Raw genomic sequence first — 27,751 nt, forward strand, 5'->3', positions numbered from 1 at the left:
AAAAAAGTATGCAGCAGTTGATTGGTCCCTGAGGAATATATGCTCCTTGGTTACGATTTCTTGCATTTCAGCAACGCACTTACCTATGCACAGAGCAGCTTATCGCTAAGGAACGTTGAGTCTTCTTTGGGAGGCACCTGATTCTCTCTAGCAGTTTCTTCCTCCTTACACCATTTTCTTCTTCTAATGAATATCAGTGGGGTACACCCATTCCACTATTGACTCTGAAAGAAAAGGGGGGGCATATGCTCTTATTCTCCTGCCCCGCCTTTCCGTGCAGCTGACTGCTGAATGGCTGAGCAGGGAGATTCATCATCCAACCTCTTCACCGGAGTGATCCGCTGCGTGGAGAGGCAGGGCAGAGCTGGTTGGGGTACTTCTGAGATTGGCGCAATGTTGCTGCTGATGGACATGTGTGCTGCACAGAGCCCATGGCTCTGGGTAGATTGTTCTGGGTGGAGGGAATGGATTTCTGTGGTACATGTGGTGCCACACTTTGTGTTCGTCTCTCCAGGGATATGAATACAAAGCTCCCATCTCTAATCCAAACTATTCTCTACTGCAGCGGTCCCCAACCGTTTTTGGTCCATGGACTGTTTGGGGTGTGTGTGCTCCATGCATGGACCAGTTGGGGGGTGGGGGACAGTAATTAATGTACTTGATTCATTTATTTGATTGTAGGATTCTTTTAAAGAAATTGAAATGGGCAGCTCTTAAAAAATGACAACTGAAAAATTTAGGGGTAATAACAAGTAACATTTTACACAGAAGATGCTATCTCATGGGTGTCCTAAAAAGAAACTCTTCATGAGTAATGTTGTTACTTTAAACATGTTGTTTCCAAGCTTGATTCTTCGCAGATGAGATCATCTGGAGTAGCAAACCAATCTGTTTTTGTAACCTCTCTTTGACCCTGCTGGGGATAAGGACTGTCAGCTCCAGGCTAGATTATTTGATCAGCCTGTTTCTGGAATATTTCATAGGAAAAGAGGGTTTGAAGGACTCAGCAAATCCAGGACTACTCTAATTATACTCCTGGAATGCCCTGTTCCAGGGCTGTACTGATGGTGGTACTTGTGGAGCTTTCTTTTGGCACAGTAGAAATGGATGTACTAGAGGAGGGATACTTCTCACCATAATCCCACCAGCCAGCAGATTTTAAAGTTTAGATTTTCTCAGTCATTCTCTTCTATTTTTGCTTCTGCTTCTTTCTCTGTTGCCTTTTGTGCATCAATCTGCAAGCTCCCTCACAGGCAGGCCTAATATTTTTGTGAAGTGCAATGCACACTGATAGCATTATCTGAATAACAGTTGTGACTGTGTTTGAAAATGAAATGCATGCATGCATCCATGCATGCATAACATGACAAGGGTACATGTGCAAGTGACTCTGAATTATTGGGTCAGAGACCATCATATGACAAAGGAGTGTTCCATGCGATCTGGCAGAATGATGTGACAATCATGATATTAATCTGCTAAGAACAAAATTGTCCAAGGATAGTCTGTGAGAGGAGGGGACCTCAGACACAAGTCAAATGGTAGCTAATTTTTTAAAAAATTTATTGGAATAATACACATTATGGGTAGTGATATACCAATGCAAACATTTCAGGATTTTCAAAAAACAGTATTAAATATGTAGCAGGAGACCACTGTTACGATTTATTTTACAGGCAACACAAAGAAGGCATGAATCAAGTTTGAAACACCTTTGCCCTTTGGTGTCATAGTAAAAAAAATCCATTAAACACTCTAGTGTTTTACACTGAAGTGTCGCCGTTTACAAGTTTTAGTGATAAAATCTATGAATGATATTACAGTACAGATTATAAAAGAAGGAATTTATTTACCAAAAGTGTCTTGAGTGCAGAGAGTAGCAACTCTTCTTATCTCACAAGATTTGCAAATTTTACTTATTTTGTTTTGAGATTAGTCTTCCTGGCTTAAAACATGAGATTTCTTAGAAGTCCTAGAGAAGTTCACACAAATCTGCCAGAATCACTTCTCTCTGAAACTACTGTGATTCAGCTCTGACCACAAGTTAATTATAAAATCTGCTTCTGCCCTAAGAAAAATGACATTGTCTTGCATCTGAGGTGAAAACAGTGCTGCCCTAGAGCCACAGTTTTCACCTCAAAGCTGTTTTTGTGGGCCATGGTTCCATGAGGCTCAACTTCCCCACCAAAAAAATGGGTTTTCCCAACAAACAAAAAATGGCAACTTTGCGAAGCATCCAGGAGCAATAATTTATGTAGAGTGTTTTAAACCACCAGTTACTCATTTTGCAAAACTAAGATTTTTAGCTGCCAGAAACTTGCCTGATGATGTCCATGGAGAAATATTTCCTAGTGTATTTATGGTCCACCCAATGCAACCAGTGACCAGGTTCCACCACACTTTTAAAAATGGAAATGTAAGGAAGTTAAAATGTACAACAAAAGAGAAATTAAGATCTCTTGAAAACTCCAGTTTCTTTAGGGTTTAAGATTGCCACAAGGATACGGTATGCCTCTCTTTGTTTTTAGGCAAAAATCTGTCTAAGGCCCATTCAGTTAATAATAATAACAACCATGTACTGTCAAGTCAATTCTGATTTAAGCAATCCTTTTCAGAGTTTTCAGGTATAGAATACTCAGAAGTGGTTTACCATTCGTTTCTTCTGGGCAAAATCCTGGGATTCTGCTGCTTGCCCAAGGCCACACAGGCTAGCAGGAGGCTCAGTGGGGAATTGAACTCCTAATCAGGAGGCTTTGTAGCCTCCTGAGCTATCCAGCCAGCTCAGTAAAACTACTGGATAAAGAATATCTCTGGAAAAACTTTAGTTCACCAGCATTCATTTCTCAATAATGAATCTGGAAGGGAAATACCGATATAGACATATTTGTTCACTTAGCATTCATTTCCATCTACAAATGGCTTCCCGTGCCTGGTCTTTCAGATTCGATAATCAATTTCCTCTTAATGTCATTAATAAACCCCTGTTATACAGCAGCTTAGCGACTTCGCTCTTTTGGCCATGAGCTAAATTAGTCGCTTTGCTATTTCTGAAATCAAAGCTGTTGAATTACTAGGGACACAAAGCAAAGTCACTGCTTCACGTACTATGCAATAAAAATGCTGTAACAGATGGGCTGGTTATTATTAGTATTTTGTAAGGGAGAAAAGGTGTTCTGATTGGAGCTTTGGGGATTTGGTACGTTTATTGAAACACGGTACTGCTTATGTTTCCTCAGACTAAATGGCAGCATGTTCATTCTGCTCCATGTTCATCACCAGGTTCTTTGTATCGCTAGTTGGAGAAGTGGTACTGCTGTTAAAATAAAGAGAATTCTCAAAGTTGTCTTCTGTCACCAAGTGTTGATGTCTTTTCTTATAGAAATAGTAACCAGCGAGAGATGCCCCTGCTAGAATGAGGATCATCACAACCACCACTGCTGTTGTTTTGCTGTGGCTAGACGCAGGACTGTTTTCCATCTTCCTTGATTCTGTAAATTAAGGAACAGTATTTTACAAGGCAGCAATGTTGATAAGAATCACTGTTGTTACATTTTTGATCTTTTTTAAATAGGGAACTCTGGGCAACGGAAGTTAAAAATTCCAGTTTTGCAGGGCAATGAATCCATGTTCGGTTTTAGTCCACAGGAACTATTGGGAAAAAAAACTGTCCTGGTGTCACATTCTAACTCTATTCAGCACAGCGTATTGGGAGTGGCAAGGAACCTGTGGGTCCCATCATCCCCGGGCCCCATCCATGCTACCTGGGTATGATGGGAGTTGGAATACAAAAACCAGAATACCATATATTCATTTAGAGATCATCTAGTGTTCTTTCTTCTGGTCAGTAGGCAGTGATAAATTTAAAATCTTACATTTTTAAAAGAACTTGTTGCATTACTCATTACTTCTCAGTAGCTTGATTACTGAGTTGTTCTTATTATTAATTAGTTGTATTACACTTTACTAAATGATTGTATTATTGTTCCCAGTAGTCCAAAAAAATACAGGGCAAGACTATCTGGTTCCCTCTTGTGGCCAGTTCTGATACTGCACATTGAAAATGCCATTCTATAATACAGTACAAATTAATAACAGAATGGCATAAACTCTGGAAAATTCATATCAAATGACACTACAAACAGCTTTTGAAGATTACTAGCTGCTATTCATTGTAAATAAGTAACTTAGACATTATTTGTTACACTTTTAAAAAAACATTGCTCCTACTTGTTACATTACACAGTACCCCAAACATATACAGTAACTACCTTTCTTGCAAGTAATAACTTCCAAACAAGGATAAATTTTGAAGTTCAGGAGTTTATAATCACAACCCATGTACTCGCCCCCCCTCCAAAGATTAGTCCATCATCACCTCTGCCCCCCTTCACAAACAAACATGATATGGTCCCTGGTTGCATTGGATATTCTGTGAATATTTCTATGACACTCCATAACTCTATTTGGCATTTCATGTTCTGAGGTCAGCAAAGAACACTACCACATAACAAACAAATAATAATCAAAAGGCTATATAGATTTTGTCCATCAAACTGAAGTGAATAGAAAGTATTGAAATGAAAGTGTGGGAACGTCTTGGATATAAAAAGATCCTCAAAAGACAATTCTCAAGGAGATTATTCTATAATTTACCTTTAGCTTGTTTCATTGGCAACTTCTCAGTCGGCAGAATTTCAACAACTATAAAAATGGGGGGAAAACAATGAATGACAACAGGTTCAAATCTCCTTTTACTGTTTGGATAACATTATTATTATTATTTTAGGAACTCCATTGGGGATTGGTTCCAAGTTCCAAGAGTGGTCGACCAGACCAGATGGGTGGGATATAAATCAAATAAATAAATAATGTTCCCCGTGAATAATGAAAACCATGGATAATAACAAACACAATATATATCATGGTAAAATCATGGTAAAATGGGGGGGGGGAAGAAAAAAATTTCACATGCATTACAAGGGCTGGCTACGAGAGGGCACCAGAGACCATCCTATGCATTCATCACTAACAAGTGTTCATAGTATGGTCTCTGGCTCCAGCCAATGGCCTTTTCTGGTAATACCTGTGAAAATAGTTTTTTCTGGATGTTTTCTTTATAATATTTTTAATATTTTCAGACTGTGGATAAGTGAAACCGTGGATACTGATCCCGTGGATATGGGGGCCTTACTGTACATTCAGCACAAAGCATTTTGAGATATTTGCAGGCTTTAAATGTAGGGATATAAAGCATGACCTTGTTTCTCTTCACACACAAAACAAGGAAATGCAATGTTTTTTCTCCTCACTACTAGGTAGTCAGGGTTCTTATGAGGGGCAGTTTTGGATAGAATTAATACACATTTGCACATTTTTATAAATGAGCAGATGGAAAACCATAACTGCTGCCAATTATTAAAAGTGGAAGTGGGTTGTTGGCATCTGTCTGAGCAATCAGCCTCTCCTTTTGCATGTGTGTGTGTGTTTGTATATGTGTGTGTACATGTGCATGTGCGCTTAGCTTCATAATAGGCTTGGATACATTTGCTGAAATCAAGGAGTAACTCTCAACTAGAATACGCCCATTGAACCAATGAAACTTACAGAAGAATTGACTCACCAAATCTCAGTCGATTCAATGGGCCTACTCTAGCTCTGACTTACGACTGGATTCCAGTACAAATATTGTCAAGGAAAGAAGTGGCTCTTATGGTTCTATGAAAATCGTCAAAAGATTGTTCCGCTGAGGAAAGGCAGTGTCTCTCAACCAAAAATGAAAAACTAGTGAAATTTCTCTGTGTCCCCACTTAAATGATATCAGTTGGATCTTTTCTCAGTGAAAGACAATATTTTGTAGGTTAAAAGGCGTGTGACTCCATCCCTAGCTTCGGTTCAATGAGCTAGAAGATTTAAACATTACCCAAGTTTGGAAGTAATTCAGCTTTCTTCCTGGGCTAGAATTAGCTGCTCACTCCTAATGATGTAAATCTTTACTTGTTTCATACTTGGAAGTAAGGATGAGAAGCAGCAAGATTACTCCCATGCCCCATGAGAGGACATGGCATTTTGTGGCAGTCTTGACAGAAAAAACAGTGAGAACAAGGGGTTTTGCACTGTTTGTGCAAATTAGTTGACCTTAAGGCAGGAAAAAAAATTGCATTTGTTGTGTCTCAGTCTTGCTTGCAGGCAATAAATCTCCTTAAGATGTCTCATCAAGTCAAGACAGCCTAAATTACAAGGAGCAAAATTATAGGGAGTGTTCATTACATCTCTACTCAGTTTCCTCTCTTCCCCTACCTCCCAGCCAAATTCTTGTGTCTCTTAATAACCTTTAGTTGCCTTCCATTTAAACCATAAGCCTCTCACAGGTCAGAAGTGACTTGACAGCTCTTAGCAACAACAGGAACAACAAACAAAATGTCTTGTTTACCTTTTGGTTTTTTGCAAATGTACCCTGCATAGATATTGCAATAAGCATTATTCCACATTCCAGATGATGAAAGCATTTCTACACACTCTTCACTACTTTGAGGTGACGGCTCCCCATTGTTCCAGTTGACAAAATCCACGGCCGCATTATCCAGCCAGAGCCAATCACCTAACATCACATGGGAAAATATAGTGAGGAAAAGAACTCTAGCAGTTTCCTAGTTGGCATAAAAGGTTAAGTGCTCAATGTCATGGATTCAGGGTGTGCTCAAATGGCAGGAAATGCATGCAGCTGATTGTGCCAGGAAGAGTTGCCTCAATGGGAGCAATCTTTCTTAAAACAACCTTTCCATCTGCCAAGGAATTGCTCCAGCCCGCTCCCATAAAGTAGAAGCCCTATCGCTGGACTCTAGCTGGAAGATGGAGTGCGAAAGTTGTGTAGAAGTACATAGATTTGCACCTGTCTCTGGCTGCACCCGAGTTTTGCCCACAAACACACCTTCTTCCTCACCAACCACAATGGACACCAACCACCCCTTGTTGTAGGGTCAATGTCAATGTCAACTCTTTCTCTGTTGTATTTACCCAGAGACGATTGGTAGGCATTTTGATCATTTAAGAGCTCATAATAAAAATATTCACTGATTATGTCAGGAAACATTCAGATTAAAACCAAGGCCAAGAAACATACCATTCAAATTTCTGAACATTCCTATCCAAAACGATCGTGTTTTGCTTTCAAGTTCTTCTATATTTGCTGCTATGAAACGTGCTTCTGCTGCATCAGTTATGGAAACCAGAGTGGCATCTACAAAATATGAATAAGGAAACAAAAAGAATGTGTGAGTTTTTAATTGAAGTAATATATCTCACAGTGGCTGATTTCAAATTAGAACACACTTGGGCCAAATAAAGCAAACCTAGCTTTTGGATGAGGCTTTGCAGAATGAATTCCACTGCAATACTAACTTAAGTGACATCAATTTCAATGAGTCTCCTCAGAGGAGTGAACCACACACTTCTTTAAATCTGTTTAGTTTGAAATCCCTATCTATTTTATCCAGAATTGGAAGCACCATATTTGGTAGGGAATATACAGAAGTGGTTTGCCATTTCCTTCTTCTGGACGTGCCCTGGGATTACACAGGCCCACACTTCTCCAGCGAGACACTTCCAACCTCTGGCTTCTCAGCCAGACACCTAAACCACTGAGCTATCCAGCCAGCTATGGCAGGCAAAGTAGTTCTGCTTAACTGGAGAAAAAGAAACTGTATGTTGTTCAGTGGCACACTTCTCAGAGAATATCTACAATACATTGTTTTTTTCAGCTCAATACCACTTTATGGAATTCTGGGGTTTATAATTTAGGAAAGCCTTCAGAATTCTCTGCTGTCATTCTCTAGCAAAGCATTGCAAATATCTCATCAAACTACAGATCCCAAGATTCCATGGGATGAAGCTATGGTAGTTGGAATGATAGTTAAATATTGCTGTAACTGTGTAGTGTAGATACACTCTCAGTCTCCTTTAGTTGGATAGTATAGCCTCTAGACAATAAAAGGACAAGACTTAAAGTGGTGAACAATCTGGCCAATACATGAATGTGTGGTTATCCTATATCACATGCAAGTGGGCAAAGTTCTGGAAAAGGTAAATTTTGAAGCAAAAGCCAAATCATTTTTTTTAAGGAAACACGTGATAGGCCTAATCTAGATATGGATTGTTTATGTTTACTTCTACTTGAAAAAGCTAGAGATCTAAAACTGCCAAAATTGAGTTGAGAAAGAGACGTTACAGTTAGGCCATTACTGGAAGAGGGAAATCCTTAACTAATGGAAGCATCTGAGTGTCACTGCATTAGTCTCTCTTTGGTCTTTGAGAGTATGCAGATTACCTTGCTTTATTTGGAGACTGCTGTTCAAAGTGTAAGTATGGGATTTCTTTGAAGTTTGCTTTCACAAACACAGAAAGATTTCCACAACCACACCTCGGCAACATTCATGTGCTTTCAGCCATAATAATAGGCTATTAGTTTCTACCCTATCATACTGTGCACACTTGAGCATGAATGGATATGGATCCACCTTTTCCCTCTGTACTCCATTCAAGAAATGATGATACTTGCCTAACTGTAAACAAGCTAAAGAAGCCCTTGGCCAGTTCTTTTTCGAGGAGGATTCAAAGTAGTAGCAGTGTTGATGAAAAGGAATCCATGGCTTATCTTCTGATTCTGGACACTTCCCTGGTAGCTGAGGAGGTTCAGTAGGTGCCTTCTCTGTTTACAAATAAATAAATAGCACTATTAATTGGTGTGTGTGTATAGTAACTGTAATTCAAATACGTTTCCATCATCTTTTCCATCATAACACTTATTTTCATCATAAGGAACTTAAAGAATCAGACTGCTTTCTACACATCCCTATACCCATACCTGTGGTTCTCAAAATATCATTTGTAAATATTCATCCTTTGCTCAGAATCCTGTTCAAAAACACACACATACATGTTGAACAGTAATGACATATGTGGTTCCCCCATGGGGTAGGGATTCTCACAACCAGTTTCAGAATCAACACCTAGTCACTTATGTGATAGTCACCCTGTTAAAACAGGAACTCCTATGTGGCTGCCATAGCATGCACAATTTTTCCCCTGCTGTCTTATTCTCTATTGCCAGTTTTATATTTTGCTTCTCTAGTGGCCGTTTTATTGCACAGTATTATTGTTGTTATATTTGATATTTTTAATAGACTGTATATTGCCCAGCTAAGTTAAGTTAGTAGGTAGTTTAAAAGAGAAAATCAATGATGGATGGATGAAAAAAAAGTTGCAAATCTGTTCACAGTGCATACGTCCAAATGAATTATCAGTGAACCACTATTTAGAGTGTTGTGACGCCATGATTCAGAAATCTTATTGAGACACTAACTCCCTACCCACCCAAGCTTCCTGTCTCTTTGGTAAAATAGTCTAACAATAGCTTAAATTAGATTCTTAAAAGAGTAATTGGTTTGCATAGCCAATATTTGACATTATTCACAGCCTGATAAGCTAGAGTGGTCGTATTGACCAGATAGGCGGGGGTATAAATAAATAAATAAATAAATAAATAAATAAATAAATAAATAAATAAATAAATAAATAAATAAATAAATAAATAAATAAATAAATATTCCATTGCTAATGAACCATTGTCACTTTGTCCATTATCTGTATCACCTGATAAAGGGGCCATGTATAAATATGACACGTCATATAGTCTCACTCTCATGTCTGAGGAAGTGGACTGAATCTATGAAAGCTCTCACAGTAAATGTTGCAGTTAGTCTTTAAGGTACCAGTTTGTTTTGTTTTGCTTTGTTTTTATCTGAGATGTTCCACAGATGCAGCAATTTCTTTAAAAACTACAACCAGATAAACAGCTGCATCAAATGGAAAAGTCAGATTGTTCATTACAGAAGGACTCAGTGTTTATTTATTTGTTTTATTTCTGTTCCTTGTTTCCTCCAATAACTTCATGGTTTCTCTTCAGAACAAATCTCTCATATTTCATAATTTGTGTTTCAGAATTTAGGTTTCGTAATTTGTGAGGTCCTACTTCTGCCTAAACAGTAGAGTTAATGTGACGCTTCATTTACTTACGACTGGAATGTTTACAGAGTGGGAAATATTGTTCATCGCATGATCCTGTCTTCCATGTTCCATCTAGATCCATAAAGACACAACCAAATTTTTGTCTTGGTTCCCCTGGAGCCCAGTTAGTGAATTTCATTCTAAATTTATCCATCCATGAATACTGTCCACCGGTCTAAAAAAGTAAGTGCATGGTTAATAACATTCCCTGACAGAGACAGATCATATAAGCAAACTTACTCAAGCAAGTGGGTTGAGGGTGGTTGGCTCATTTAGGCCTACATTTAAGTGCTTTGCTGTGTACCCACTTCAAAATGCAATACATGTTCGCTGCATCTCCAGCAGCTGAACTCACAGCATGCCTCAAGTCGCAAAAGAAACGTCACGAGTGGTGAGCTGAATAAGTGTTATACGCTCAGAGGTCCTTGTCTGCACAAATGTTTAGTTAATTGAACTGGAGGTTCACACAACTAAAGAATTCTGCTTCATTCAGTGGCTGGAATCCTGTTGCTTAGCTGAGTAAGGCACTAGAGTAAGCCACTGAGACAATTAGGATTTAGTGGATCTGTAAGCTCCATTGATTCAAATGGTCTTACTGTAGTTGTGCCTTATTTTAGCTTAGTTAAGTAAGTTGGCTCATCAAATCCCACTTATTCAATGGGGATACACTAATGCAACTTTCTTTATGTCTGTCTGTTAAACTTATACCTGACTTTATGTCTATCTGTTAGACTTATATCCCACTTTCCTACTAAAAGACAGCACTTGAAGAGATTAACAAACTTTTTAAAAGAATAAAAACAGATAAAAACTATAGTAAGCAACAAGATTTTAGCTACTCTATTCTTGTATTTACTGATGTAAACTTGAAATTGATTATAGATCGGTGATTAATGTATGATAGAGCATCCTCAGTTTGATTACTAAAGGAGAAAATTACTCAAATAACATTATGATTTGTAATTTGGGATCAGACTGAAATTTTAAAAAGTGCAGCAGCTGATTCTGGCATCTTGCTCACAAGATTTTGCTGCAGTTTCACGGGGGATGCATTTAAAGGAACTTAATAACAACTGTGAAAGTCTAGTCTAAATCCAACATAATGCTTACAAGATGAAAATTATCTTTAGGAATTGCATAAAATTCTAGGATTCCTTGCACTAACTCTAAAAACACACAACTCTAAAGACAAAAGCTCTTGCAATGGGGCACTACTGAAGCTAGCTGCTACAACTAGGTTTCAGGATGGGACTAGCAGAGTGTACTTTCCATATGAAGGAAAAAAACATGATGAGATTTCCTTTTGTCTCTAGTATCAGGATTGAACAAGAGTAAGGGCAATCTAATCTAGAAATAATAAATCCTAATTGGACTTTGTATAATCCATGAAGTCCAGATTACCTGCAGACTAGAGATGGGCATAAATCAGAAAAATTGTGATTCATTTTGATTCATGAATTACGAATTACGAATGTATTACTTTTTTCATTTTTACTTTAAAACCCTACAAAATGTCCCTCAAGCACCGAGATACCAACTTCACAGGGAAGCTTCCTCTGACTCTTGTGTACAAGCCCAGCAAGTTTGATGAAGCTGAGGTTTCAGATGTCCAAGTTATACACCCACAAGAAGACCTCACAGGAAAGTTTCCCCCCACATGCACCTAGAGACACCAAAATCACAGGGAAGCTTCTACTGACTCTCCTCTACAAGCCACCCATGTTTAGTGAAGGTTGGGTTTCAGACATCCAAGTTATACACCTATATAGTAAGTTCCCCCAGGAAAGTGCCCTTTAGCATCTAACTTGGGAAATCCAACCTTCACCAAGGTTTGTAGGGGATTGTAGAGGAGAGTCAGAGGAAGCTTGTCTGCAGTTTTGGTGTCTTTGGTTCCTTGGGGGCCATTTTATAGGTAAACAAATTGATGAATAAAAAATTGCTTAAAATTCACTGATTCGTATTCATTGGGGCACTGATTCGTCTGAATATGAACTGATGAATTAGTGATTTTTGAATGAACTTGGTGATTCATTTTGTGATTTATGCTCATTTCTACTGAAGATCAAAAAATTTACCTCATTCTTAAATGTAGCAATGGGCAGTTGAAAATGCAGTTATGGATAGATCTTTTAATGTACAATGCAGCACCCGTTAATGCTCATTGGGTGATACCTGTGTTGCTTGATTGCTTGTACCTCAACTGAGCTCCTAAACTGACTAGAGGTTTATCCAAGATTTATGGCAAATAGGTGTGTATTTGCCAAAACTCTTGGATAAACCTCTAGTTAGTTTAGGAGCTCGGCAATTTTTTTTTATTTTTATTTTTTTTGCATTTTGTATGAAGTCCTTCAGATACATGTGACTGTTCACATAATTGTAATGGTCTAAATATGCACTGTCTCAAGAAGACTGGTGTACTGCAACTATATCACATGGCTGGAAATGCTGATGCAGTCACATCTGACTGCATCAGCATTTACAGCCATGTGATGTAGCTGCAGGAGGACAAGTCATTCTTCAGCAAGATATAGCTACTTAAAGAAGGATGGTAACGACATGTACACCAGTCTTCTTGAGACAGTGCATATTTAGACCATTACAATTATGTGAACAATCACATGTATCTGAAGGACTTCATAGAGAATGCAAAAAAAAAAAAAATCACTATGCTATATAGACAAGAAGGAACTGGATAAACATGAGGGTGAGGTCCACACATTTCTTCTGCTATACTTCATAGTGTGAAGTAACATACAGTAAATGCTCTGGACTCCTGCATTGTTTCTGGGATTTCTTTTGAACAAGACAAAAGCAGTTGCAGTGGATTCTAATTTGCTCTTGCTTCTGAAGTTCTTATTTGTTGTTGTTTAGTCGTTTAGTCATGCCCGACTCTTCGTGACCCCATGGAGCAGAGCACGCCAGGCCAACCTGTCTTCTACTGCCTCCCGGAGCTGGGCCAAATTCATGTTGGTCGCTCGGATGGCACTGTCCAACAATCTCATCCTCTGTCGTCCCCTTCTCCTCTTGCCCTCACACTTTCCCAACATCAGGGTCTTTTCCGGGGAGTCTTCTCTTCTCATGAGATGGCCAAAGTACTGGAGCCTCAGCTTCAGGATCTGTCCTTCCGAAGTTCTTATACTACCTAAGGAATACATGATGCACTTACCACATTGCTGTTAAGCCCAATCCACACGGGGCTTCTGTACTTTAACACTTGCAGCCAGAGGAATGACTGACTGAAAGGCTCTAAAATACTGGCAAGGACTGCACCTTCTTTTTGAATCTGACACCCCAGCTGGCCTTCTTTCCAAGTCACTTTTGATTCGATGAAGAAATAGGTGCTATTTTCATAATAGAGTTGACGTACTGGGGTTGTTGACGGAAGAAGAGAGTATTTGGGATCTGCAAAAGTAAGGGAGAAATTAAAACCTATGCATTACTCTCCTTAAAATGATTAGGACCATTTCATAAAGTTCAAGAAAGTTCCAATATATCATTGTATATATTTATTTATTTATATTATGATTGTTTATGTAGTGATCACAAAACTAAAGAAAGGCTAATGGTTAGGTGATCACTACAAACAGAAAGCAATTACCTTTAAGAGAGGAGTTAATGAAGAGTTGACACACAAAGTTCTCAACCAGCAGAGAGTCTCGGTCCTGCCCCGAGAGCAACTTTTATTAACCTTACAGATTGCTGATAGCATTCAGATAGGATATTGGTTACATAACGTCAATTTGCATTGGCTGAAAGAAAGGCTTTGAAGTCATACCCTCTGTCTCTATGGGAAAGAGGAAGGATGAGCAGATGTTACCCCCCCTCAGGAGCCGTCACATCCTGCTAGGAGGGTGTGCCCTCACTACAACAGGAATGCATCTGGCAACCCTGGAGACAAGCATTCCCACATGTTTATATTATTTATATGCCACTTTTCCCCCCATAAGGGACCCAAGGCAGCTCACAACAATCTATACAACGATCAAAGTTTTAAAAATACCATTAAAACCATATTTAAAAAACAATTAAACACATGCCAATATTAAAAAACAAGATTAAAATAACTGTAAACACATTAAAAACATTTAAAAATCTCTTAGTTTAATAAATACAGCATTCCAGAGACTCCCATTTATTGTTCAAAAATCTGCCCGAAAAGGAAGGTCTTTGTCTCACAACCAAGGGACAAGAGGGAGGGGGCCAACCTGTCTTTTCGGGGGCAATGCATCCAAAGTAGAATCCACACACAGATAAAAAGTCAGATAAACTGGATGTTGATTGCATGCATGTTTTGGGGAAATAGTGGCCAGAATCCTGTTGCTAGTTTACACATCTGTTAGTTAAATTGTGTAACTCATTGCAGCAAATTGATGCTAACTTAATGAGGCCCCAGTCACATTAAGAGCCACGCCTGATTGTGCAACAAGTGTGCACTTAAAATAATAATAATAATAATAATAATAATAATAATAATAATAATAATAATAATAATAATAATAATAATAATTATTATTATTATTATTATTATTATTATTATTATTATTATTATTATTATTATTATTATTATTATTATTATTATTATTATTATTATTATTATTATTATTATTATTATTATTATTATAGAACTGCAGAGCAGGAAGAGACTCTATGGTTCATCAAGTCCATCCCCTGTCAGGGAGGCACAGTGGGGAATCGAACTCCTAGCCTTAGCTATTCACCAGTTCCCAGTGCCTTGTGTGTTACATCAGTGAGTTACACAATTTAGCTTATGCAGATGTAAATGTAAATATAAAACTCCGGTCGTAACTCGAAATGGTCGTAAGTCAAAGCACCATTTCCAATAGGAATGCAATGAAATCCAATTAATCCATTCCAGCCAAAGAACAAAATCACCAAAAAACAACAACAATAACACCAACACCAACACCAACAACAACAACACTGCAACAAGACCCATCAGAAACGCGATTTATCCGTTTCAGCCGAAGGGGGAAAAAAGAAAGAAAAGCAAACAAGACCCTTCGTAAATGCAAAAAAAGCAAACTAACCCTGCAAGACCCATCAGAAATGGGGGGAAAAAACAACCCCCAAACCAAACAAACCCTGCAAGACCCATCACAGCATAGAAACATAATCCCACAACCCAGCCCAAAACCACGCTGCAAAACCCACCTAGAACAGTTTTTAAAAAGCAGAAAGCAGCACCTTACCTTACCAGGCAGTTTGAAGCCTCCTCCAAACACACGCTCTCTAACTGCTGGGGCGAAAGAGCTACAAAGAAGAGCCTCTTCGCTACCAACGTTTAGTAATTTGAATTTCTCGCCTTTTTACCCTGCCTTTTTCTGTTCATAATTGGAAGCTCCAGCCGCAAATCGAAGCAAAAGTTTGCGGCCGGAGCTGGTCGTAACTTGAAATGGTCGTATGCCAGGACGTTCGTATGTTGAGGCACCACTGTAAAATTTATCCGTTAGATAGTCTTTAACTGCAGCTGTGCCTTGTATAAGTGTACTAGGAGTGTACACAATTCCCATTTACATGTCCTTTGATTGCAATCTTATATAGAGTTACCATGGAATATGGTGATTACTATGTATAAAATTCAGTGGGATTTATTTCTATCTATACAGACCTGTATAGGATCCCCACTATCACTTTTAGAACCTCAAACATTTGATTTTTGACAAAATTGGGACCCCTGCTTTGAATATGTCCTAGAAATTGAAAATCCCACGCTATATGGATTATTTTCTTGAAGTGCTGTAGAGCAGATCATGGGCATTTAGGTTTTCATAATTGAATCGACTGAAATAGCCCACTGGAAAATGAACTCACCAGTATTGGTTTGGCATATATAGCCTTTCTTTCCAGAACAGTGAAAATCTCTCCATGTCCCTGCTTCACGTGGAGGCTGATTTTTAACTGCAACACAATTTTTCTATAAGAAAACAAAATGAAACAGACAAAAACTGTGAAAATGGTATGAGGAGGCTTTGGGTGGTTACTTTTTTCCTCCTAAGCCATACAGAGGTGAAAGGATGAGAGGTCGAAATAAGGAGTTTCCAGCATTATGCAATCCCTTATAATTATTCCCTTGCAAGCTATTATACAGCTATTATGATTCAATGGGTCTACCCAGTTGAGCTATCAGAGCTTCTGAGTTTGGCTTGAACTTTGCTTGGACAACAGTCAGAATTGTCCTTGTCTCCTTAACTACTTCCCTTGACTTCATTAGTTGATCCTAATAAAGCTGTTTAAGGGCCAGTGGGTATAGTGGATAAAGTGCGGAAGACTTGGGTTCAAATCCATGCTCAGTCATAGAAACTTGCTCAGCCATAGAGGAAATAACACCAATAAAAAGCCCTTCTCAAGACGGGGGATTTGTATTTGTCTCCCCCAGGTGATGAATACAAATTCTCCATCTCTACTTGTAAACTCTATGAGGGTCACCATAAGTCAGAAGCAACTAGACCAGTGGTTCACAACCTTGAGTCCCCAGATGTTCTTGGACTACAACTCCCAGAAATCCTGATCAGCACAGTTAGTGATAGAGGCTTCTTGGAGTCCAAGAATACCTGGGGATCCAAGGTAGGGAACAACTGAACTAGGCAGTCCATCTACAGTGGTGCCCTGCATAGCGAGTGCCCCATTTAATGACAAATCTGCATAGCGATGATTTATATGGCCAAAAATCGCATTGCGATGATCGGTAAGCGTTTCGCTTACCAATCTTCGCATTGCGATGTTTTTAAAACAGCTGATCGGCGGTTCAAAAATGGCTGCCGGGTAAACAAAATGGCCACCCACAGCATTTTCACGCGGTTTCCTCGCTTACCGGGCGGCGAAAATGGTGGCCGGATGGAGGATTTCCGCATAGCGGTGAGTTTTTTCCCCATAGGAACACATTAAAAGGGGTTTAATGCATTCCTATGGGGTTTTTTTGCCCCGCATAGCGAGGAATCCAGATAGTGATGCTTTTTTTTTTAACAGATTAACGTCACTATGCAGGGCACCACTACTTGTGAGCTTTCGATTTTGTTCAGTTTTCTAGCTCTTGTTTTTCTGCCTGCTAGATGCCCCTCAGACCCTAGTTCTGAAAGAGATATCCATCTTTTGCTCAAATTCAAGCTCTGACTAAGTAGATCTGAGATATAAACAAGGAAGCTGTGGGATAAGTTTTCAAGGAAGTTAGTAGAATTGACTTAATTTAAGAATAGCCCAATTCAGTTATTAAGGAGGCATATGGAACTCACATGTATTGGTGAAAGCATGTTAGTCTCCTCCTCTCCATTACACTGAAGAGGGAAATGTGACTGTTTGAAGAGGGAGAAGGTATATTATTCAGGCAACCTTTCCATATGTGTCAGAACCCCAGTTCTGGAGTGCAGAATTGGCTCATGGGGAGACCCTACCCAGGTTCAGCAGCCTCACTCTCTTTTCAGACAGTCGTATTTCAATGCAGCAAGAGATGAGATAAGCCTACCACATTCCTCTCAACATATGTAACCATCAGACGCCTCCTTGATGTCTCAATAGGGCTAAAAATGTGATCAAATACCTACTGAGGAGCTAGCATATCCAGATGATGGGTAACCTGCTGCCCAGTTTTCATAATGGAATCCACTTCCATCTGTCCAGAGGTACATTTGATCATGGTTGATATCATTCAATCCTATCCAGGCTTCTGCTGGAAAATTCTTTAAATGGAGAGTGAGGAAGGCTAAAAGAAAGGAAGGAGGTGGGGAAGTTGGCATCCAAAATTTGAGAGATAATTCAACCAAAAGCAGACAAAGAAACAAACAAACCACCATTCTCTGAAAGCCTGGATTTTGTAATAAACTAGCAGAAAGGGAAATAATTTGGAAAAGGACACTGCAATAGAAATAAGCATGGAAAACTTTAAGATCACAAACTGAATCCTGAAACTCAAGAATACAGAGAGAGCGGTCAGCTTGTTGTTATCAACACAAACAGCCCCAAGACTTTTTAAAATACAAGCATGCATTTGTGTGTGTGTGTGTGTGTGTGTGTGTGTGTGTGTGTGTGTGTGTGTGTATGTGTGTGTGTGTGTGTGTGTGTGTGAGAGAGAGAGAGAGAGAGAGAGGTGGTTCACACATTTCCCTTTCTTCCCATGCGTTAGGAGACCAGCAATGTCCTATGTAGGTTACAGCAAATCATAGTTTAACATCTTTATCCAAACCCAACAAATTCATTGTTTCCCAGGATTCAGTTCCAAGAGCACCCAGGGCCTAAATGCAATTGTAGGCCAAGATGGTGTAGTGACTAGGATGTTGCACTAGGGTTCAGAGACCCAAGTTTAAATCCCACTCAGCCATGGAAACTCACTGGGGAGGGGGTATAACAATACCAGTTTTTAATGCACCCGCAAAGGGAAGCCAGGGCTAGATGGCCATAAAATGACATGCAGATATGTTGTCAGAAAAATCACGGATCCAGGAACATGGATACCAGATGCCGTGCAATAAGGAGAGTAAGACGATTCACAAGTCAAGCCATTCACTCTTAAAATGCAAACTACACAGCAGGGCAGCTAACTACAGTGGGGTCTCGACTTACGAATGGCTCGACATACGAACATTTTGACTTACGAACTGCTCTCATAGGAATATATGGACTCGACTTGCGAACTTAGATTCGAGTTACGAACTCTTTTTTTCCCCCTTTTTAAAAAGCAAAGTCATCTTAGGTTAAAAGGAAAAAAGAAAAAAATATCCCCCTCTAGTGGCAGAAGGCAGAATAGCAGCTTCCCATTAGTTTCTATGGACGAAAAGAGCAGATACGGATTAAATGGTTTTCAGTGCATTCCTATGGGAAATGAAGATTCGACTTACGAACTTTTCGACCTGAGAACTGCCTTCCAATACGGATTAAGTTCGTAAGTCAAGACCCCACTGTACCTTGAGAAGTAAGAACATTCTTGATATTGCTCTGCGACAGAAAAGGAGCCAGCTAGTCTGCCTCTTCCCTAGCTGAGTAAGGCTCCATCCCAGGTCAGTCTCATACCATGGAGACAGTGAAATGCCTTGACAGGGGGCAGCATTGGCAAAACCAGACCTTAAACATTTCATATGCCTTGGAATATGAAAACCTACTAGGGTTTCAATAAGTCAGAAACAGCTCATAACAAACAGAGCCTCAGTTGCAAATAGTAGTTCAACATTAGTTCAACTTATTTACCTTGTTCCTTTTCATTAGATATGGTAGCCAGGTTTCCTCTAAACTCAGGGGCTTGACAATGTGTGCGTGCATCATTCCAAGATTTTTGGTCATCCACATTATATCCAAAAATTTTATAGCACTAAAAAAACCAACAATAATGAGGTAATAATATTTTTATAGAACCCGTTTGAGCTTATTTTCAGATGCAGAGATAGGTGGAACAGAGGTTAATCTGCTGCAAAGGCTGCTATCTTACAACTCAATGAGGAGACAAGAGCCTTTACAATTCCTAACAGGGGAAAGATCAAGAACTTGCGATCATCCTGTTTGTGCTCAGAAAAGTTATATTTTTTGAATACAACTCCTCAATCAGAACAGCTACTGAGAAAATGCCCAGCCAGAGGAATATAATGTATCTGACTACCATTACAGGCAAGTGATCAAGAAAGAAGGAGGGGGAGGGAGGGAGGGAGAGACAGAGAGAGAGGGAGAGAACTATTTTCCACTGTCACTGCTGGGTTCTATTCCCAGCTTGAATAGAAATTTTGCATGTCGCCATGTACTTGTGCTACCCAATCCCACAACAGAAGCTACCCAGAATCGACTGGCCATTGACCTCTGAATTACAGCATCAGTATACTTTGAAGGCAGTAGGAAAAGAGGAAGACCAGATGTGGGATGGATTGACAGCCTTTTAAAAAGAGCTGAGCAGGGCTATAGGGGGACAGGACATTTTGGAAGCCTGTCGTTCATGGGGTTGCCGTAAGTTAGAAGCCACGATGGCACATAACAATAACAATACACCTCAGAGCCTAAGTCTAACTTGTACTTCAACACTGCAATATCTAGGGCAGTATAAAGTATATTTTCTCTCTGGCTGATGGCCATGGGTCACAAAACAGCTCTTCCTTCAATTCCTCTTTCTATATATAGTCCTGTAGCCCTTGGTGTTACTATCTTGCAACAAGAACATTCTACCTGTACCTTATTTTCAAACAAAAGCCACGATTCTGGACATCCTCCTGGAATGGAAGGTTTCGTTGGAGCAACAGTTGCATTGATTGAATTGATGTGCCTTTCACATACGAAAGAGTTTGGGTAACCACAACTGATATCGTTCCAAAGTCCTGAACATAAGAGAACAAGGGATCATAACTTGGGTAGTTAGTTTTGAAAGGTTACAATGTATTGGCCACATTTGCAGGTCACCCTAAACTAAAACATCAAGAGAACAAGCCAGAATGAGGCCCAGAGACCTTTGGGTAGTGTGGGCAGCATATAAATAAAATAAATAAATAAAATAAATATGCAACCTGTGCACTCATTTTAACTGATGTAAGGTTAAACTGCATAAGCCTTTGTGCTGCAAGGTCAGAAGAACTGCAGTTGTAAGATTGAATCAACATGATGGAGTGAGCCCCTGTTGCTTGTCCCAGCTCCCGCCAACCTAGAGGTTTGAAAGCATGCAAAATGCAAAATGCGAGTAGATAAATAGGTACCACCACGGTGGGAAGGTAACAGCTTTCCGTGTCTAGTTGCACTGGCCACTTGACCACGGAAGATTGTCTTCGGACAAACACTAGCTCTATGGGTTGGAAACGGAAATGAGCACCGCCCCCTAGAGTCGAACACGACTGGACAAATTGTCAAGGGGAACCCTTACCTTTACCTAAGGAAAGGTACAGGTGCCCTTCACCCTAGATCTTGTAATACTGCTGCTTAAAGAGCAGGTTCCTGTGAACCTGATCCTTCTGCAGTAGCACAATTCCATCTGGAGAAGACTGAACATCATGTTCATGGCTTGTTTAAGAGTGAATTCCAGTCAGTTTATTCACTCAATGTCAACCCATAAGTGGCTCTAAGCACCTATACAAGACAGAATGTCAATGATTAGCTGAGAAAACATTTCATATACTGACAGCATTCTACTCCAAAGGTCTAGATGAACTCTCATTATTTCTGAGCCAGTCTACAGTATTTCTGAGCCAGTCTATTTCTGAGCCAGGGTGGAATTCAAAGTGCTGGTTATTAAGCTCTATACAGCTGGTGAAGGACTACACCATCCCATAGGAGCCTCCTTGGTTTGTAAGAGGGGTGGCTTCTCTCAGTCCCACCACCCTTGCAGGCTCATTGTTTGACGGCAAGAGAGAGGGTCTTCTTAGAGACTGCTCTCAGGCTTTCTAAAGCACTGCTCTGAGACTCCTATTTGGCCCCATTCCTCTTGTCCTTCAATTGTCAAGCAAAGACCATCCTTTTCAAGCTGGCTTTTAAGAATGCTGCTTCGAGTGAATTTAGAAATTTCTTAAAATGTTAGTTTTTTAAAATTTGCTTTTAATTGTGATTTTTAATACTGGTTTACTGATGTTGATAACAGTGATTGTTGTGCAGCTTTTAATTAACTGTGAGCTGCCTTGAGTCCCCTATATAAGTGACATATGTACAAAATAAAATGAAAAGAAATTAGATGAGATGCCTAAGTAGCATGGGGGGGAAACTGCATCAATGTTATGGAGTGACACCAGTGCCATCTTCTGGAAAATGCCCAAGCACAGGACTATAATGTTTCTGACTACCATTACAGGCAAGTGATCCAGAATTGTACTGCAACAAATGATAACAGAAGCCACCAAGAGATCTGGGGGAATCTCAGGGTATATTGGATTTTTTAAAAGTCTCCAAATACTTTCACTTCCTAAACTGAGATATGAAAAAAAAGTTTTGGCCAACAACACTTGGTGTTGGGTCACACTGTGCACCTGAGGCTGACATGGAAAGGTGCTGTGTTGTGCAGTAATCCCCAGCATATGTATTAGTGAGCAGAGCTTGGATGAGAGGGGCAGACTTCATGGAATTCGATAAGACTTACTTCTGATTCAATAAGTGAATAATCAATCCACTCAAAATGCAATACATCATGACATCAGAGCATGCAAGTCAATGGAAAACTTGCACAAGTACACTATTGTATTACAGAGATCAGATAATGCCATGAAAGCAGAGGGACAAGAAAAAATGACAGAAGCTTGGACAAATCAAAGGAACATCTGAAAGCAACAGGATGCATGCAGAGAGGATCAGCCATATGCACTGCAAATTTGTTCTTTCCAGCACATACACATATACCAGCATACACAGCAGCCCACCCACCTGTTCTTCTGTACATGACGACACAGTTCTCATCATTGTTTGCAAAGTTGGGTTCATGTGGTGCCCAGGCTACATATTGCAGTGGCGTTCCATCCATCCAGCTTAAAGACAAATTATTGAATTATCATATTTCTTTCAACATGGTTAAGTCATTCAAGGTAGGGAGAAATCTTCAAGGGGAAAAAATAGCCAAATTACTTGATTCCTATTGTTATCTCCAGTCATTGACTTTAAGGAAGAGTTGACAGATCCACCTCTGTAGATAAGGCTTAAGACCTATTTAACATCCATTAAGTATGCCAATTGCTGTAAACAGTGATCATGGGGGTTTATCTCATTTTGTTTTGGTTTGATGTTGATGGCCCTATCTCTGTGGAATTCCCTTCTATGGCAAGTAGCTCTGGCCTCTTCTGTGGCTGATATCAGCAGAACTTTACAGACCTGCCTGTTCTAGACTATGGATGGTTAAGGGAGCAACACGACTGGATTATTGTTTTAACCACCATGCAGTTTTATTTTCTCTTAGATGAAATGCTCCAGCCACTAACATGTTAGTTCTATTTTTGGCACTTTCCCCAGCTCTACAAATATTTTTTCTGGGAAGGGAGGGTGGGGAAATGTATCAAATGAAAGGTATTGGTCTTCCTTAGTTTGTACTTTATTATTTGATGGTATTAAATAGTGTATTCATATATATGAAATGGTTTAAAATGTTTTCATGTTTTTAATCTATTTTAAATGATGATTTTAATGATTTCTTGTTTAATAATTTTTAATTGCTATTTACATGTTATTTTAAATTCTTGCTCTTTTAATTATTTGTGAGCCATTTTGAGTCCCACTGTCAGGAGAAAGGTGGCATAGAAATACACTGAATAAATTAAAATAGATACAACACTCTTGAATAATATAAGACATGAGATGTCACAGTGCTGATAGCTAGAATCTCAAATGACCTTCAAATAAATACTGTTAAACTGGACCACAGAAGAAAGTAACAACATGCGACTGTCAATCAATGCCAAAACCACACAAAAAATCCCAACCCCAAATCAATACCAATATATAGGAATAATATCAATATAAATAACTATGTGTGACAATTCACATAGATACCAAGCAGACAAATATACATATCTGGAACACTTGATTAACAAACACATAGATTGTAATATAGAAATAAAGTGAAGAACTGAGATAACTAGAACAAGTTTGTGAAGTTGCTTAAATTGTTATGTAACAAACAGCTTAATACATCTTTGAGATTGAGAACGTTAAAGTGTTATATATGAGCGACCCTCCAATATAGATGTGATTATTGGACTATTAAGAAGGAGATGCTCAACAGAATACGTGCTATTGAAATATAGATATACAGGAGAATGTTTCACATCCCACAGCCTGGGAGAATATCAAATGAAGATGCACTTTATTGGATAGGAAAATAAAAAGTTCATTATTAAGAAACATGAGCACTCATATTTTGGGCACTTAATTTGTCATGGCAAATATATTGCAATACATCATTGAAGGGAAGATTGAGAGTAAATGTGAAAGAGATAGAGGAGAGATTTCTCAGATGAGTAACTTCAGAGGTTGGCTAGACTTTAACAAAGAACAACTAACCCATACAATGGTATGTAGGTGGAAATATGCCAGAATGTTAGCGCTCAGCAACTGCGATGGTACCCACAGAGAAAGGGAGTTACACAATCACATAATACGCTGTGTCGTTTTATGTTAACATACCTAACCTTCTTATCAAGGCTCAGTTGTAAACCAATGAAGTAGGTATCTACAGAGGCGTTTTGTGACATCTAAATAAAGAACAGGAAAGAACAGGAAAATGTATCCATTTGTTCTTACTTCCTGGAAGTTACATCTAAAGCAAACACTAATTTCAGAATATTACTTTTAAAAACAAGGTACGATACTGCAGTTCCTTTAAAAACAAATCAGTATTACAAACTCTGATGAATAAAGGTGCAGGAAAAATAACTTCTAAGGCTATGAGAAGAGAGCAAATTCAGACTATGGTCTTGAAGTTAGTCTCTCCATTTTTGCCCCTGTTATTCCAGTAGTTCCCAACCTTGGTTCACCAGATGTTCTTGGACTACAGCTTCCAGAAATCCTGGTCAGCACAGCTACAGGGGAAGGTTTCTGGGAGTTGTAGTCCAAGAACATCTGGGGAACCAAGGTTGGGAACCATTGCAATAACAGAAAATTAACTGTGTTATTGCATCCATAAAGAGAGAATATCAGGCACAACCTACAGAAAACAATAATAAAAAATTAAAAAGACAAAAATGTTTTGGCACCTTAAAAACTGTTATATTTTAATATGAGCTTTCACAGAGAAGGCAAGGTTTTTGTCTTTTTGATTTTTTTTAAATTTAGGTTTTGTGTGATGTGCTTGCGCACATTAATACAGCTACCTCTTCTAAAAGTACAGTTATGATAAGGATAGAAAAATTTTTATATTTTGGACAGTTCAGATTTTAGGGCAGTTGCGTTGAAAAGACTCCATTGTTCTTTTGTATTGTTTCCAGCACTGCCCGGTACACACCTGCACCATGTAGTATCATTTTTTGATAATATACTACATACAGTATACTCTCTGATATTGAGGGGTGAACATAAAAAGAGAAGAGGATCGAACTTTCAGATTATAATTTCATAAATAAAATTTCTGATATAATATTCTAAATTACCCTGGTAAGAAAGAATATATGGCTGGCTGACCAGCCTCAATGAGTTAGATAATTCAGCTGTGGAACCAGAGGTTAGGATTCCCCACTGTGCCACCAGAGAGTAGAGCCAGCCTGTGTAGCCTTGGGCAAGCTGCACAGCCCCAGGGTGTCCCAGAAAAAGGGAATGGCAAGCCATTTCTGAATATTCTCTACCTGGAAAACCCTGAAAAGGATTCTCATAAGCTAGACTTGATTTGATATCACACAATTATGAAGAAATAATATAGGAGTGACTTACATATTTGAATAGGAACCTTCTTTCATTGTCGTTTTCAATGACGGCTAGATCCCCAAAGTTCTCCTTGCAAAATGCCCGTGCTGTTCCCATAGGTACTTTATCAGTGTTAAAATAATACTGCTTGTCTCCATTGACCACCCATCCATCAGGGGTAAGCTCAAATTCTGCAAGAGTGATCGATGGCAGAGATACATATTTTGAGATTGAATTCACGCCCTTTTGTAGAAAAGAAGAGCCGGGGCTGTTTTTCAAAATCACTCATGCAACGAAAAAGCATGCAAGGTATAAATTAAGGCACATGCTTTGCCTTCCATACCATGTAAATAGCAGCCACTCTCTGTTGCAGTGGTAGAATCTTTGTGCTTCCGGATGTTTCTAACTTCCACCAACCAAACCAGTAGAGTTGAAAGGTCAAGGATTATGAAAATGTAATCCAGCAAAATATATCACAGAAGTGAGTACACCCCCTCGCATTTCATAAATATTTTAGTATATCTTTTCATGTGACAACACTGAAGAAATGACACTTGGCTACAATGTAAAGCAGCGAGTATACAGCTTGTATAACAGTGTAAATGTGCTGTCCCCTCAAAATAACGCAAAACACAGCCATGAATGTCTAAACCACTGGCAACAAAAGTGAGCAAACCCCTAAGTGACACTGTCCAAATTGGGCCCAAGTAGCTGTTTTCCCTCCCTGGTGTAATGAGACCCATTAGAGTCACAAGTCTCAGGTGTGGGGGGGGAGCAGATGTTATCGCTCTCATGCTCTCAGACATTTACACTGTTACACAAGCTGTATACTCACTGCTTTACATTGTAGCCAAGTGTCATTTCTTCAGTGTTGTCACATGAAAAGATATAATAAAATGTTTATGAAATGTGAGGGGGTGTACTCACTTGTGTGATATACTGTAGCTATCCAAACCTTGGTCTACAGCACAGCTCCAGCAAATCCCGAGGTCCATTTTCTGTCTGAAGCCCAGGACTGGCCTGTGGGAAATGCATATCACAGGAAAAAAATGTGGTTTTTTTTTGGGGGGGGGGGAATCAACCACAAAGAAGCTGGAAGTGGTTGGAAGTCAAACTCGGATCTGGAAAAATGAGCATTTGCAGCATTGCAAATTACAGGGCCTACTGTGGGCCCTGTAACTTATTTTTTTAAATGGATTGCTTCTCCTGGAGGTTTCTTTTTTAAATTTTTTTTAAATTTCCCATTGGATCAGGGAAGATTTAGGCTTCTAAGCGTGATGATTCACGTTTTTATTTTTATGGGGGGGGGAGCAGACTCTTTCTTGTTAGACAGAGAGTTTGGTTTGGTTCAAAGTTCAAACGCAGTGTGGTGTAGAGCAGTGGTCCCTAACCTTTTCCGAACTGCGGACCGGTTAGGGGGGCGGGGTCTGTGCGCAGTGGTGGGGCTGGTCCTGCCAAGGCCACGGACCGGCACCGGGCCGTGGACCAGGGTTTGGGGACACCTGGGTGTAAAGGATGGATTGTTGGACTAAGATTCAGGGAACCTGGGTTTAGGTCACTGTTTGGCCATGGAAGCTCTCTGAGGGTTGGCGATTAAAAAGCATCTCCTGAACATCTCACAGACCTCAAAAAGTCTAATAGGGTCACCATAAGTGACCTCAACGACAAATATACAGTCCCATAGTAGGAGTGATCATTGGTGTGTATATAATCTATGTGCATGTAGATGCAGGCTGATGGTTGATACACTTGCACAATTATATTTAATCTATAAGGAACATGTATTCACATGCCACCTATTAAGATACGGGAACCCTAATTCCATTCTAATTGTTGGTAACCCATGTGAGACCATTATACCAACCAACAAACAAACCAAGAAAAAAATCAAAACAAACTCACTTGGCAAAGGTGGATCTGTTGGTATAGGTTTTGGTTCCACTCCTGTTTTTTAAAAAAAGAGAAGGGGATTTTAGTGTAAATTACATGTCCATTGCTGAAACTGTCAGAGATTTTAGAGTCATAATGATGCCCAAGCTAGTCGAAACTCCCAGATTCTCAACATATTGGCCAGTAGCCTATTATGCACACAGTTTCCCCTGCAGAAGCTGCCACAAGGTGCTGGTTGACAAGGTGCTGGTTGTGTGAAACAGAGTTGTATGGATACCTAAACAATCCTGGCCCCAAAGCAAGACAAACAATAATGAGGACATAGGAAAAACCATACAGAACAGTTAATAAAGAGAAGAAGGGAATGGTAAACCACTTATGAGCATTCCCTACCTGGAAAACCGTGAAAACAGTGATCATAAATCAGAGTTGATGGCACTAACCCTTAAGTTAGTGATTCCACTATCTTGATTACTTTCATTAAATGTTATTTTTTAAAGTTGCATTTCAAAGC

General features: G+C 39.3%; 1 protein-coding gene across 1 annotated transcript in view; it reads right to left on the minus strand.

Moving 5' to 3' along the window:
• Positions 1-1,546: 1,546 nt before the first annotated feature.
• Positions 1,547-27,751, minus strand: part of LOC110085988 (macrophage mannose receptor 1) — a 59,504-nt gene continuing 33,299 nt past the window's right edge. The window contains exons 16-30 of the mRNA XM_073003091.2: positions 27,250-27,291; positions 25,375-25,538; positions 24,136-24,203; positions 22,387-22,487; positions 20,224-20,366; positions 19,258-19,378; positions 17,622-17,779; positions 15,895-15,997; positions 13,229-13,464; positions 10,072-10,237; positions 8,555-8,704; positions 7,121-7,237; positions 6,431-6,598; positions 4,654-4,701; positions 1,547-3,488 (exon numbers count right to left, since the gene is read on the minus strand). Of these exons, the coding sequence (XP_072859192.2) occupies positions 3,238-3,488; positions 4,654-4,701; positions 6,431-6,598; positions 7,121-7,237; positions 8,555-8,704; positions 10,072-10,237; positions 13,229-13,464; positions 15,895-15,997; positions 17,622-17,779; positions 19,258-19,378; positions 20,224-20,366; positions 22,387-22,487; positions 24,136-24,203; positions 25,375-25,538; positions 27,250-27,291 (2,036 nt within the window). The 3' untranslated portion in view covers positions 1,547-3,237. The remainder of the gene's footprint in view (positions 3,489-4,653; positions 4,702-6,430; positions 6,599-7,120; positions 7,238-8,554; positions 8,705-10,071; positions 10,238-13,228; positions 13,465-15,894; positions 15,998-17,621; positions 17,780-19,257; positions 19,379-20,223; positions 20,367-22,386; positions 22,488-24,135; positions 24,204-25,374; positions 25,539-27,249; positions 27,292-27,751) is intronic.

The sequence above is a fragment of the Pogona vitticeps genome, chromosome 6 (assembly GCF_051106095.1).
Source record: "Pogona vitticeps strain Pit_001003342236 chromosome 6, PviZW2.1, whole genome shotgun sequence".
NCBI lineage: Eukaryota > Metazoa > Chordata > Lepidosauria > Squamata > Agamidae > Pogona > Pogona vitticeps.